This window comes from Odocoileus virginianus, chromosome 3 (assembly GCF_023699985.2).
Source record: "Odocoileus virginianus isolate 20LAN1187 ecotype Illinois chromosome 3, Ovbor_1.2, whole genome shotgun sequence".
Taxonomy (NCBI): Eukaryota; Metazoa; Chordata; class Mammalia; order Artiodactyla; family Cervidae; genus Odocoileus; species Odocoileus virginianus.
The window spans coordinates 8,990,092-9,002,399 of NC_069676.1; the positions used below are offsets into that span (position 1 = coordinate 8,990,092).

Below are 12,308 nucleotides of genomic sequence, written 5' to 3' on the forward strand. Positions count from 1 at the left end.
CAGGCTCTAGGGTGGGCAGTTTTCAGTTAACTGCAGCTCCCGGGCTCTAGAGCACAGACTCAATAGCTGTGGCTCACAGAGTTGAGTTGCCCCGTGGCCTGTGGGATCTTCCTGGACCAGGGATCAAACCAGTGTCCCCTACATTGGCAGGTGGATTCTTAACAATTGGACCACCAGGGAAGTCCCCCAATGTGTTTTTCTAGCTTCTATTTCTATCATGTTTGATAATGTTTCACTGGCCAAAGAAAGTCATGTGATCAAGTTCATCTTCAAAGGACAGAGAAATAAACTCCACCTCTTGATAAGAGAAGCATCAAAGTCACACTGAAGAGAGGTGTACAAAAGAGAATGGATGAAATCACCGTGCAGCAATCTACATCACTATTCACACACACAAAATAAAGCAAGGTAAAACATAAGAAATCACTTACCCACTAACACAGCTATAAATAAATTGACAGTAGCATGTGCTGTCAAGGATATGAAGCAAATGAAACTTTAATCTACTGATGTGGCGGTTGGTTGTTTAGTCGCTGAGTCGTGTCCAACACTTTCTCAACCCCACGGACTGTAGCCCACCAGACTCCTCTGTCCATGGGATTTCCCAGGCAAGAACACTGGAGTGAGTTGCCATTCCCTTCACCAGGGGATCTCCCCAGCCCAGGAATTGAACTTGCATCTCCTCCATCGCAGGTGGTCTCCTCCTTTACCACATTACCAATCACCAGGGATTCCCGATTGATGATGGAAGCATGAACTGTTTCAACCACTCTGGAAAACTGATTAGCAATATCTACCGAAGCTAAAAATATGCCTATGCAATGACCCAGAAATACCATGTCTAGGTTTTATACCCAAGAGAAATAAGGAGATATGTTCACAAGAAGATGTACACAAGAATACTCATAGCAGCTTTATTCATAACAGCATTGGGAAAGAACCCAGATGTCCATAAACAGAGTGAAATTTTTTAACTGTAGTGTATTTAGACAATGGAATATTACACAGCAATTTTTAAAGAGATCTACTGACAATGTGACAATGATAAAGTTCATAGGCACTATATTAAGTGAAAACATCAGACACAAGAAGGCGTACTGTGTGGTTCTATTTTTCTGAACAGGAAAAACAAATCTATGGTGACAGAAGTCAGAATACTGGTTAACTCTGGAGATGGGGCTTACTGACCTGGGTCGGGCCCAAGAGAACCTTCTGGGAAGATAGAATTTTTTTTTTATGTGGGTGGTGTGAAAGTGTCACTCAGTCATGTCCAACTTTGTGTCCCTATGAACTGTAGCCCACCAGGCTCTCTGTCCATGGACTTCTCCAGGCAAGAATACTGCAGTGGGTAGCCATTCCCTACTCTAGAGTAGTATAGCTATATATATATAATTCACTGAGGTTAACACTAAGACTTATGGACTTTTACGTTAAGTTGTGTCTCAATTAAAGAACTTTAGGGGAATTCCCTGGCAATCCAGTGGTTAGAACTCTGCACTTTCACTGCCAAGGGTGTGGGTTCAATCCTTTGTCAGGGAACTGAGATCCCACAAAGCCTTTCAGTGTGGGGGGAAAAAGAACAAAACTTTAAAACACAAAAACAGAACTCTGAGTTCAGGGGAAATGGACAACAGCTCCCTGCAATGAAGTTCTGTAGCGAGAGCCAGACTGTCACTTACCACCTGCAGGACCTCAGTTAACTTACCAGGCCTCAGTTTCCTCATCTATGAATTGGGGATAGTAACAGTACCTTCCTCAAAGTGTCATTGTAAGGACTAAATAACTTAAAAGATACAAAGTTTAGGGTAGTAGCTATAATACTATCTAGCAATAATAAGCACTAAATAATCATTTGCTATTATGATGATGAATGGCTGAATATTCCGTGCTAGGGAGAAAGATGGCCACTATAAGAATAAAAGGAACATTTAACCGAAAGCTTACAAGATGTCAAAAATCTTTTAATTCCATTGCTTCAAAATATATGAAATTTGAATTAAAAGACTCATTCAGCAATTCATACATATGGTAGGAGAGTTTAATGTAACTTTCTCAGTAAATGATAGACTGGAAAGCTAAGGACTGAATGTTGGTGCTCCCTGGAGTTGACATGCTGAAGTCTAACTCCCAAGGAGATGGTTAAGAGGTGAGGCCCTTGGGAGGTGATTAGGTCATAGGGATGGAGCTCTCATGAATGGGATCAGTGCCCTTACAAACGAGACTCCAGGGAGCTCTCTTGCTCCCCTTCTGCCATGTGAGACATGGCAAAAAGATGGCCATTTATGAACTAGGAAGCGGGGCCTCCCCAGACATCAAATCTGCCAGCTGTGATCTTGGACTTCCCACCTCTAGAACTGTGAGAAATAAATTTCTGTTCTTTGTAAGCCACCCAGAATTTTTGTTATAGCAGCCCGAGCTAAGACAGAAACCAGTATTTTAAAATGTGTAAAAGACTTTTATACACAAAGAGCATGCTCCATCTAGTGGACATTTATAGGATACCATACATTGACTTCCACCATCCAAGAAGCATTTATAAAAATGAACCATATATTAAGTGCATCAGTTAGAGACTGCATTCAGCCACAATAAATCCATCCCTGCCCTCCCCCAAACTCCCCTCCCCGCAAAAAAGACAATGTCATGTACCAGTAAGAAGTGCATCTTTTTCGTGTAAACAAGATGTCCAGAAACAAACAACCCAGGGCTGGTAAACCCACACAAGGACACCAACCAGGGAACCAAGATGGTTGTAGCTCTGGCCACAATCTATTATTTTTTAATCTATTATTTTTATATGTTTAATTTGGCAGCACCATACAGCTGTGGGATCTTAGTTCCCTGACCAGGGATCACACCCTCAGCCCTGTATTGGAAGCACAAAGTCCTAATCACTGGACCACTAGGGAAGTCCCCCATGCTCTCTTTAGACTGTTGCTTTCGCCCTTGTGGTCACAGGATGCCTCCTCTAGCACCAGATATGGTGCCCGCTTGTACAAAAGGCAAGAAGGAGAGAAAGTGAAAGTGTTAGTCGCTCAGTCGTGTCTGAAGTCTCTTTGTGACCCCATGGACTGTAGTCCGCCAGACTCCTCTGTTCATGGAATTCTCCAGGCAAGAATACTGGAGTAGGTAGCCATTCCCTTCTCCAGAGGATCTTCCCGACCCAGGGATTGAAGCTGGGTATCCCGCATTGTGGGCAGATTTTTCACTGTCCAAGCCACCGGGGAAGAAGGAGAGGGATCTGGCTAGATGAAACCATTCCTTTGTGACATCTTCCCCAGGACTCACACTCAAAGAGGTCTCTTGCTGGCCAGGACTGGAGAATGTGGCCTCCACTGCCAGCAAGGAGGACAGGGAGGTGGAAGTATTTTAATCATGCACATTCCCTGATGGTGTAGTGGTATGAATGCGGCCCCCACCACCACCATCACCGAAAGATATGTCCACCTAGAAACTCTGGTTGTGAACTCAGTTGGAAAAGGGTCTTTGCAGATGTCATTAGATTAAAGATCTTGAGATGAGGCCATCCTGGATAGATATCCTAAATCCAATGATGTGTCCTTATAAGAGACACTTAGAAGACACAGGAGAGGACACAGACACACAGAGGAGAAGGCCATGTGAAGATGGAGGCAGCGATGGGGGCGATGCTGCCATAAGGCAAGGCACACCTGGGGCCACCCAAAGTGGGAAGAGGCAAAGAAGCCTCCTCTCCTAGAGACTTTAGAGGGAACGTGGCCCTGCAGACACCTTGATTTCAACTTCTGCCCTCTAGAAGTATGACAGAATAAAATTCTCTTGCTTTAAGCCACAAAATATATATATATACATTGCATAGTCCCAATCTGAACAAAAATACCTAGGTGCTTTTGCAAGTAAGAAGGGGCAGTTTTGGCAAGCAACTACCAAGACATGCCATTTTCCAGGCAAGAGTACTGGAGTGGGTTGCTATTTCCTTCTCTAGGGGATCTCCCCAACCCAGGGATCGAACCCAGGTCTCCCGCATTGCAGGCAAACGCTTTACTGCCTGAGCCATCAGGGAAGCCCTAGACCTAAAAACAAATCTCCATAAACACTTAACATTCAACAACATAAAGATCACACACTCTGCCTGTGGTGTGTTACATGTGTGTACACGAGCTCAGTCATGTCTGAGTCTTTGTGACCCCAGGGACTGCAGCCCACCAGGATCCATGGGATTTCCCAGGCAAGAATACTGGAGTGGGTTGCCATTTCCTTCTCCAGGGGATCTTCCCAACCCAGGGATAGAACCCTCCTCTCCTGCATTGGCAGGCGATTCTTCATCACTGAGCCACCATAGAGGATGTAGCTAAAGGAGTACTAGGAGAGATGATTACTGCCCCGGATGCTTAGTCTGTAGAAACAGGAGGTTAATCAGCAAGGGGCCCTTCCATGGGCAGAGACACAGATAGAGGCAGGTCGCCGGTCCTGACGTTTTCTCCCCTGGCGTGAATCCTCTTGTGCACACTGAGTGAAGAGCTGTGCCGGAAGGCTTTGTCACACTGAGTGCATTCGTAGGGTCGCCCCGTGGTGTGCGTTCTCACGTGGACGATGAGGTGCGAGGACTGGCCGAAGGCTCGCCCGCACTGCGGGCACACGTAGGGCTTCTTGCCGGTGTGGGTCCTCGCATGCTTCCTGAGGGATGAGGGCTCCCCGAAGGCGCGCCCACACTCCGGGCACGGGTAGGGCTTCTCTCCGGTGTGGATCCGCATGTGACTCTTGAGGGTGGAGAGCCGACTCAGGACCTGCCCGCAGGTGGCGCACTCGTAGAGCTTCTCGCCGGTGTGGATCCTCTTGTGCACGTTCAGGTTGGTGCTCGTACGGAAGGGCTTCCCGCAGTGGTTGCACTGGTAGGGCTTCTCTCGGGTGTGGGTCCGCACGTGTGTCTTCAGCGACGAGTGCTCCCGGAAGGTCTTCCCACAGTGGCAGCATTCGAAGGGCTTCTCTCCGGTGTGGGTCCTCATGTGGCTCCTCAGGGAGGATGGCTGCGTGAAAGCCTTCCCACAGTCCTTGCACGAGTAGGGCTTCTCGCCCATGTGGTTCCTCTGGTGCAGGATCAGGTTGAAGTTCCTCGTGAAGGTCTTCCCGCACTGGCTGCACTCGAAGGGCTTCTCGCCGCCGTGGGTCTTCAGGTGGCGCCGCAGGTTGGAGAAGTACTTGAAGGCCTGCCGGCACTCCTGACACTCGAAGCATTTCTCCGCGGTGTGCGTCTTCTCGTGCCGGATGAGCTCGGAGCTGTACCGGAAGGATCTTGCACATTTCTCGCACGTGTAGGTTTTATCCCCGCTGGGGACTTTCTCGGGCACGATGAGGCGGGTGGTCCGGAGGAAGGATTTTCGGCTCTCTCGGCCTTCAAAGGGGTTTCCTTCAGTAGGAAATCGCGGGTACTGAAAAAGCGGTTTGATGCTGTCAAACGGCTTCCCAAGCTCATCATATTTATAGAGGTTTTCTCCGACCTGAGGTGGCTCCTGTCAATTGAGGAAAATGGGAAGACCAGAGGCTTTACCGCAGTCAAAGGTATTCTCCCAGAAGCAAATTGTGTGTAGGAGAGAGGCAGTCCTATAGTTCAAACTTATACCGTCCTAGTGTATCTCTGCCATTTCTACCCTGAGTTCCTTCAAGAGGATACTCTGCCACAAAGAGCTATCATTTTCATTACCTTCATGGCACTTCTTAGAAGTAGATTTTTTTTTTTAATTGTTAAAGGCTAAATTAAGTCTTGAATGCTCTACCTCTCTGTCAGATTTACAAAAATGGTAAACTTTGCACTGTTTACAATGGCCATGACATGGAAGCAACCTAAATGTCCATCGACAGAGGAATGGATAAAGAAGATAAAGTAATGGAATACTACTCAGCCATTAAAAGAATGAAATAATGCCATCTGCAGCAATATGGATGGACACAGAGACTATCACATAGAGTGAAGTAAGTCAGAGAAGGAGAACTATTGTATGACATGCCTTATACACGGAATCTAAAAATAAATGATATTAATGACCTCACTTGCAAAACACAAACAGACTCACAGACTTAACAGTACAAACTTATGGCTGCTAGCTGGAAGGGGGTGGGGGTTGGGGGGGTGGATAGGAAGGGACAGTTAGGGAGCTTGGGTTGGGATGGACATGTACACACTGCTGTATCTAAAATGGATAACCAACAAGGACCTATTGTAGAGCACAGGAAACTTTGCTCAATGTTATGTGGCATCCTAGATTGGAGGGGAGTTTGGGAGAGAATGGAGACATGCATATGTATGACTGAATCCCTTCACTGTTCTCCTGAAACTGAACATTCACCTGAAACACAACATTTTTAATCAGCTATACCCTAATACAAAATAAAAAGGTTTTAAAAACGATTAGCTTTGGGAACTCTGTGAGATACATCTTGATCTACATTTAGAGTTTTTTCCCCCAATTCATGATATTCACAGACTCTCTCCCAACAAACTGCCTTCTCCTAGGTGAGTACCACTTGCCTTGAATCTCTCTCTGAGCTTCTTGAATTTCTAGCCTACAGCAATTCCTACTGTAGAGGACCAAGAATAATCCCTTATGCCTTACCCTTTTCATGCCAATGGATGGAATCGCTGCCAAAATATCTTGATTAGGAATTGAGTCTTGGCGTTGAAGGTGAGGACCTGGAATGAATTAAGGGGGAGGCAATATCAAGTGCACAGGGAAGGAAACTCTGGGATCAAAAGGACCAGTAAGCTAGATACATGCAGATTTTTTTTAATACTGATCCTAAATATGTGAAGAAACTGAATAAGAGGAACATATCAGGACTTCCCTGGTCCAGTGGTTGAGACACCACACATCCAATGCAGGGGGTCCAGGTTCTATCTCTGGTTGGGGAACTAAGATCTCACAGGCCACGTGATGTAGCCAAAAAATAATTTTTTTAAAAAAAAAAGGAACATATTAAGGATCAAAAAAATATTTAAGCTGTTTGGCTATGTGAAGAGTTAAGTAATCACAGGAACAAGGAATGGAGATAGTAGATAATTTTCTAAGAAAAGAAAATTCTTTCTTCTTTCCATGAAGACTGAGCCTGATGTTGAGAGAAAGTATTAGTTAAAAACACAGTGGGGAAGAACTGGATGAAATATACACATGAAAGTGCTAAACGTAGAAAGGAGGTAGGATAATTTACTCTATGCTCTATGAAGCCAGAGTAAAGTGTTAGAGGTAAAAAGGCAAGGGAAAGAGTAAAGAAAGTGAAACTTACTGAGGAAGCTCAGCCCAACTGCCTTCCCCATCAAGGATACTGAAAGTGTTTCTAAATCTTACACACTCATCTTAGCGCCCGGAGCTGGTGCTACCCTCGCCTGCCTAGTGCTCACCTAACTGGGCTCCTGAGAAGACCCCTCTCTCGGTGACACACAGCTCTTCTCTTTGCTCCATATGGGAAGACATCCTGGTTTTGCAGAGTTGATCACCTGCTTATGGGAAAAGATGCAGGGTGTGAGCAAACTGTGCCTGCCATGCAACAGGGGCTGATACTCTGAAGCCTTCAGGGTCACTGGAGATGGAAACAGCAAAAAGGGCACACCTACATTCTGATGTAGGCTTCCTGCACAAAGGAACTAAGGTACAAGCTCCCTCAATGGGTCCCAAAGAACAGTAGGACTCTCTAATCCCCACAACCCAGGGCCTGGCTCAAGAAGGCACTTAAGAAGCCCAGGAAGAGCAGACAGGCCTTCATTTCCATGAGGAAGCCACAAGACTATAATAAGCACCATGAGGGCAGGACCTGTCTGTCTCTTCACCTCTGGATTCCCCAGACCAGCACAGTTCTGGGAACCCACAGTAGCTGCATGAATGTGTGCACGAAGCAGCAAGGCCGGCCTTACCCACAGAGGCCAGGTTCCTGTAGTTCTCCAGCATCACGTCTCTGTACAGGCTTTTCTGGGCAGAGTCTAGAAACAGCCATTCTTCCGGTGTGAACAGCACGGCCACATCCGCGAAGGTGACTGGCTCCTAAAATGCACATCCAGGAGCTCAGCCAGAGGCCAGCCCCTCCAGGACTTAAGAGGACAGTGAGGGGCTTGCAGGCCTGGGGAAGGGAGACTCCCGTGCACAGGATGTTCAGATATAGTTCTAAGGTCCCTCAGCTCGGGCCTCAGAACTGCAACTTTTCTCCATCTATTCTTCCCTCCAAAAATGAGAGCGTCCTGAAGTGTGGCAGCCAAGGACCTCAACTTCATGACAAGACTTAACTACTGACAAGTAGCCAGGACTTCCCTGGTGGCATAGTGGGTAAGAATCTGCCTGCCAATGCAGGGGACACAGATTCAATTCCTGGTCCAGGAAGATTCCACATGCCACGGGGCGACTAAGCCCACACGTCACAACTACTGAAGCCTGTGTGCCCAGAGCCCATGCACCACAAGAAGAACAGCCACTGCAATGAGAAGCCCATGCACTGCAACGAAGAGTGGCCCTTGCTCGCTGCAACGAGAGAAAGCCTGAGTGCAGCTACAAAGACCCAGTGCAGCCAAAAGTAAATAAATGATTTAAAATAAAACAACAACTAGCCTGGAAATCCTCACCCCTAATCCCAGGGTCCAGCAGGTGAGGTCACCGCTCGCCCACCACTAGAGGCCCAGTGCCTGGAAGCCTAGAGACCAGCCCTGTGGGGTTGAGAAGCTCCCAGACAAGGGGAGGGGACAAGGAGGCAAAGCCGGAAGAAGAGCAAGGACTTCCAGCTTACCTGTGGACAGGTGGCCAGTCCCCCAGGAGTCATGGCTGCTTCTTCTGTGCTCTCCTTCTGGAGCCAGGCAGGGCCCTGAGCAGACAGAGCTGCAGGAGAAAACGAGAGCCGTGAGAGGGTCTCAGCGGCAGGGCTGAGGCTGCCCACCGTGACTGTGCGTGACCACAGGTGCACACACTCCCTTGGACAAACACACACACACGTACTGTACACTGAGATGTGCATGCACATATGCTTGCACACACCCACAGCTACTTGGGCACGTGGGCACACTCACCCACACCGGTACCCACACATGCATACACTATGTGCAGAGACACACACACACAGACACCGCTAAGAGGCCCAGCACCACACATACACAAGCACACACACACATCCACAGAAATATACAGAAACACACACAGCTCTTTCATCTCAGCCGCCAATATGCCAACCAAACTAAGGAAGACCTGAAAACTTAGAGGGCACATGAGCCACGGCTGCATCATGGGAAACACCCAGGAAGCTGAGCTAACACTGGTGGCCTGCTTCACCACAGGATCAACTTGAACGAATATCACCCAGGAGACGTTGGGAAAGTTGGTACAAGGCATTACCACTTAAAGGGGAACCAGAGCTTCTGTCCAACTGTCAACCTTGATAAACTGTTGACCTTGGTCAGTGAGAAGATCCAGATAAGTGCTGTTGAGAATAAGACTGAAGCTGTCCTATCACTGATGTGATCAGAAAGATCTGGGGAACAAAAAGCTCCCAAAGCAGCCTGTCATCATGAAGGCCAAATTCTACAGCAGAAGAGCTGAGAAGAAAACTAAGGGCGTGGGAGGGGCTTGCAGAGAAGGAAATGGCAACCCACTTCAGTATTCTTGCCTGGGAAATCCCAAGGACAGAGGAGCCTGGCGGGTTACAGTCCATGAGGTCAAAAGGGGTTGGACACAACTTAGCAACTGAACACCACCACACCAGCCTGAAGCCACATGGTGGGAAATTCATTAAATGTCAAGTGCTTCTGCATGGAACTCTGTTCAATGTTATGTGGCAGCCCGGATGGGAGGGGAGTTTGGGGGACAACGGATACATGTATACATATGGCTGAGTCCTATATATATGACTCAGCTTCACTGTTCGCCTGAAACTATCACAACATCACTAACTGGCTATACCCCAATAAAAACTAAAATGTTTTTATTTTTAATGTTAACAAGTGCTTTAAAAAAAGAAACACACACATATTTCCTCCATTCCAAATCTCTGGAGCCACAGTCTCGACTCACCAACAGACGGTGAGGTTTCTACAGTGCCCCTTTCTCCCCCTTGACTCGGCCCTGAGTCTGTTCCTCCCTGACTGCAGGGCCCCTTCCTCTGCCCCAGTTCTGCAGGGTTGGTACCGCCCAGGACTTACCACAAGCAGAGCAGAGAAACCACCACTTCCCTGGGAGCCTGCCTGAGAAGGAAGCGTCCTTCCTTTCCCGTCTTCAAATCGGTAACATTCCTCTCCTACACCAGGCTCCTCACTCTGGCCTGTTACAGAGAAGTGATGCCCCACAATCCCACTCTCCCGATACCCCCAATTCCCCTCTCAGTGGGACTTTTCCCTTGGTCATTAAATCTGAACCACGTCCAATCCCTGATCCCATGGTATTAGTTTCCCAGGGCAGCTATTTAAAAAAAAAAAAAAAAAAAAAAAAACCACAATTGGGTGGCTTAAAACAACAGAATTGTATCTCTCAGAGTTCCAGCAGCCAGAAGTCCAGGATCAAGCCATTGGCAGGGGCCACACTCCCTCTCAGACTCCGGCTGAGTCATTCCTTGCCTTTTCTTGACTTATGGTGGTTGTTGTTATTCAGTCCTTAAGTCATATCCGACTCTTTGCGACCCCAAAGACTGCAGCACACCAAGTTCCCCTGTCCTTCACTACCTCCCAGAGTTTGCTCAGATTCATGTCCATTGAGTCAGAGATGCCATCTAACCAACTCATTCTCTGTCGCCTCCTTCTCCTCCTGCCTTCAATCTTTCCCAGCATCAGGGTCTTTTCCAGTGAGTCAGGTCTTTGCATCACATGGCCAAACTACTGGAGCATCAGCTTCAGCATCAGTCCTTCCAATGAATATTCAGGACTGATTTCCTTTCGGGTTGACTGGTTTGATCTCCATGCAGCCGAAGGGACTCTCAGGAGTCTCCTCCAGCACCACAATTCAAACGCATCAATTCTTTAGCACTCAGCCTTCTTTATGGTCCAACTCTCACATCCATACATGACTACTGGAAAAACCTTGGCCTCTGGTGATGAAGGTCAATCCTGGGCTTGTAACTGCGTCCCTCAAATTGCTGCCTCTGTTGTCATGTGACCTTCTCCCCCACGTGTCCCTGTCTTCACAAGGCATCTTCCCCTTCTTAAAATGGCACCATTCATATGGGATTAGGGTCCACTGCCATGACCTCACTTTAACCTGATGTCATCTGCAAAGACTCTATTTCCAAACAAGGTCACATTCACAGGTACCAAGGGTGAGAACTTCAATAGAGTCTGGTGGGGCGGTGGGGCGGTGGGGCGGCGGGGCGGGGGGGGGGGAGGGGGGGTACAATACAGCTATAATACCCCACCTCTCCCTCTGGCTACTGTTTTCTCTCTCTGTTCCCCATCATGGGCAAACTCCTGTACTCATTCCCTCAACTCGGATTCAGTTCCAAAACACCACCATTCAACAACCAGCACCTCACTAGAGTCCCCTGTGACCTCCATCTCCAGGGAGGATCTAGTAGAAATGTTCAGTCATCCAATCCCCCTATGTTAAAGCCCACCCCGCCTGGGCTTCAGAGGGCTTCCCTGGTGGCTCAGTTGGTAAAGAATCTGTCTGCAATGCGGGAGACCTGGGTCAGGAAGATCCCCCTGGAGAAGAGAATGGCAACCCACTCCAGTATTCTTGCCTGGAAAACACCATGGACAGAAGAGCCTGGTAGGCTACAGTATATGGGGTCACAAAGAGTCGGACATGAAAGAGCGACTACACATTTCCACTTTGCTGGGCTTCGGCACCCAAACCCCCAGCCTCCTCCACTCCTGCACAAGTTCCTGCCCCGTCACTTGCTGGTGTCCCATCAGGACGCCAGCATGCTTCTCCTGCATTGGCAGGTGGGTTCTTTACTGCTGAGCCCCCAGTCCCCCTCCCATAAGTGCCCCCAGTTGTCTGGTAAATGAATGTATACATGACCCACCAAACTATCTCAACTTGACCTCCTGAATACATCTTACATAGTTCCATGCTTCCCTCGGAGAAGGCAATAGCAGCCCACTCTAGTACTCTTGCCTGGAAAATCCCATGGACGGAGGAGCCTGGTAGGCTGTGGTCCATGGGGTCGCGAAGAGTCGGGCACCACTGAGCGACATCACTTTCACTTTTCACTTTCATTCACTGGAGAAGGAAATGGCAACCGACTCCAGTGTTCTTACCTGGAGAATCCCAGGGACGGGGGAGCCTGATAGGCTGCCATCTATGGGGTCACACAGAGTCGGACACAACTGAAGCGACTTAGCAGCAGCAGCAGCAGGCTTCCCTACTGTGCAG

At 48.0% G+C, this 12,308-nt stretch overlaps 1 protein-coding gene and 1 pseudogene across 4 annotated transcripts in view; one reads left to right on the top strand and one right to left on the bottom strand.

Moving 5' to 3' along the window:
* Nucleotides 1–890: 890 nt before the first annotated feature.
* The window catches only part of ZNF333 (zinc finger protein 333), a 29,784-nt gene continuing 18,366 nt past the window's right edge, over nucleotides 891–12,308 (bottom strand). For 3 of the 4 annotated variants that reach the window (XM_070462887.1, XM_070462881.1, XM_070462877.1), the window contains 5 exons: nucleotides 8,743–8,831; nucleotides 7,883–8,009; nucleotides 7,373–7,471; nucleotides 6,591–6,667; nucleotides 891–5,489 (listed from right to left, as the gene is read on the bottom strand). In XM_070462887.1, the coding sequence (XP_070318988.1) occupies nucleotides 4,392–5,489; nucleotides 6,591–6,667; nucleotides 7,373–7,471; nucleotides 7,883–8,009; nucleotides 8,743–8,831 (1,490 nt within the window). In that variant the 3' untranslated portion in view covers nucleotides 891–4,391. The remainder of the gene's footprint in view (nucleotides 5,490–6,590; nucleotides 6,668–7,372; nucleotides 7,472–7,882; nucleotides 8,010–8,742; nucleotides 8,832–12,308) is intronic. The other variant, XM_020916629.2, reaches the window with a different exon arrangement.
* Nucleotides 9,172–9,693, top strand: LOC110152823 (large ribosomal subunit protein uL15-like; annotated as a pseudogene).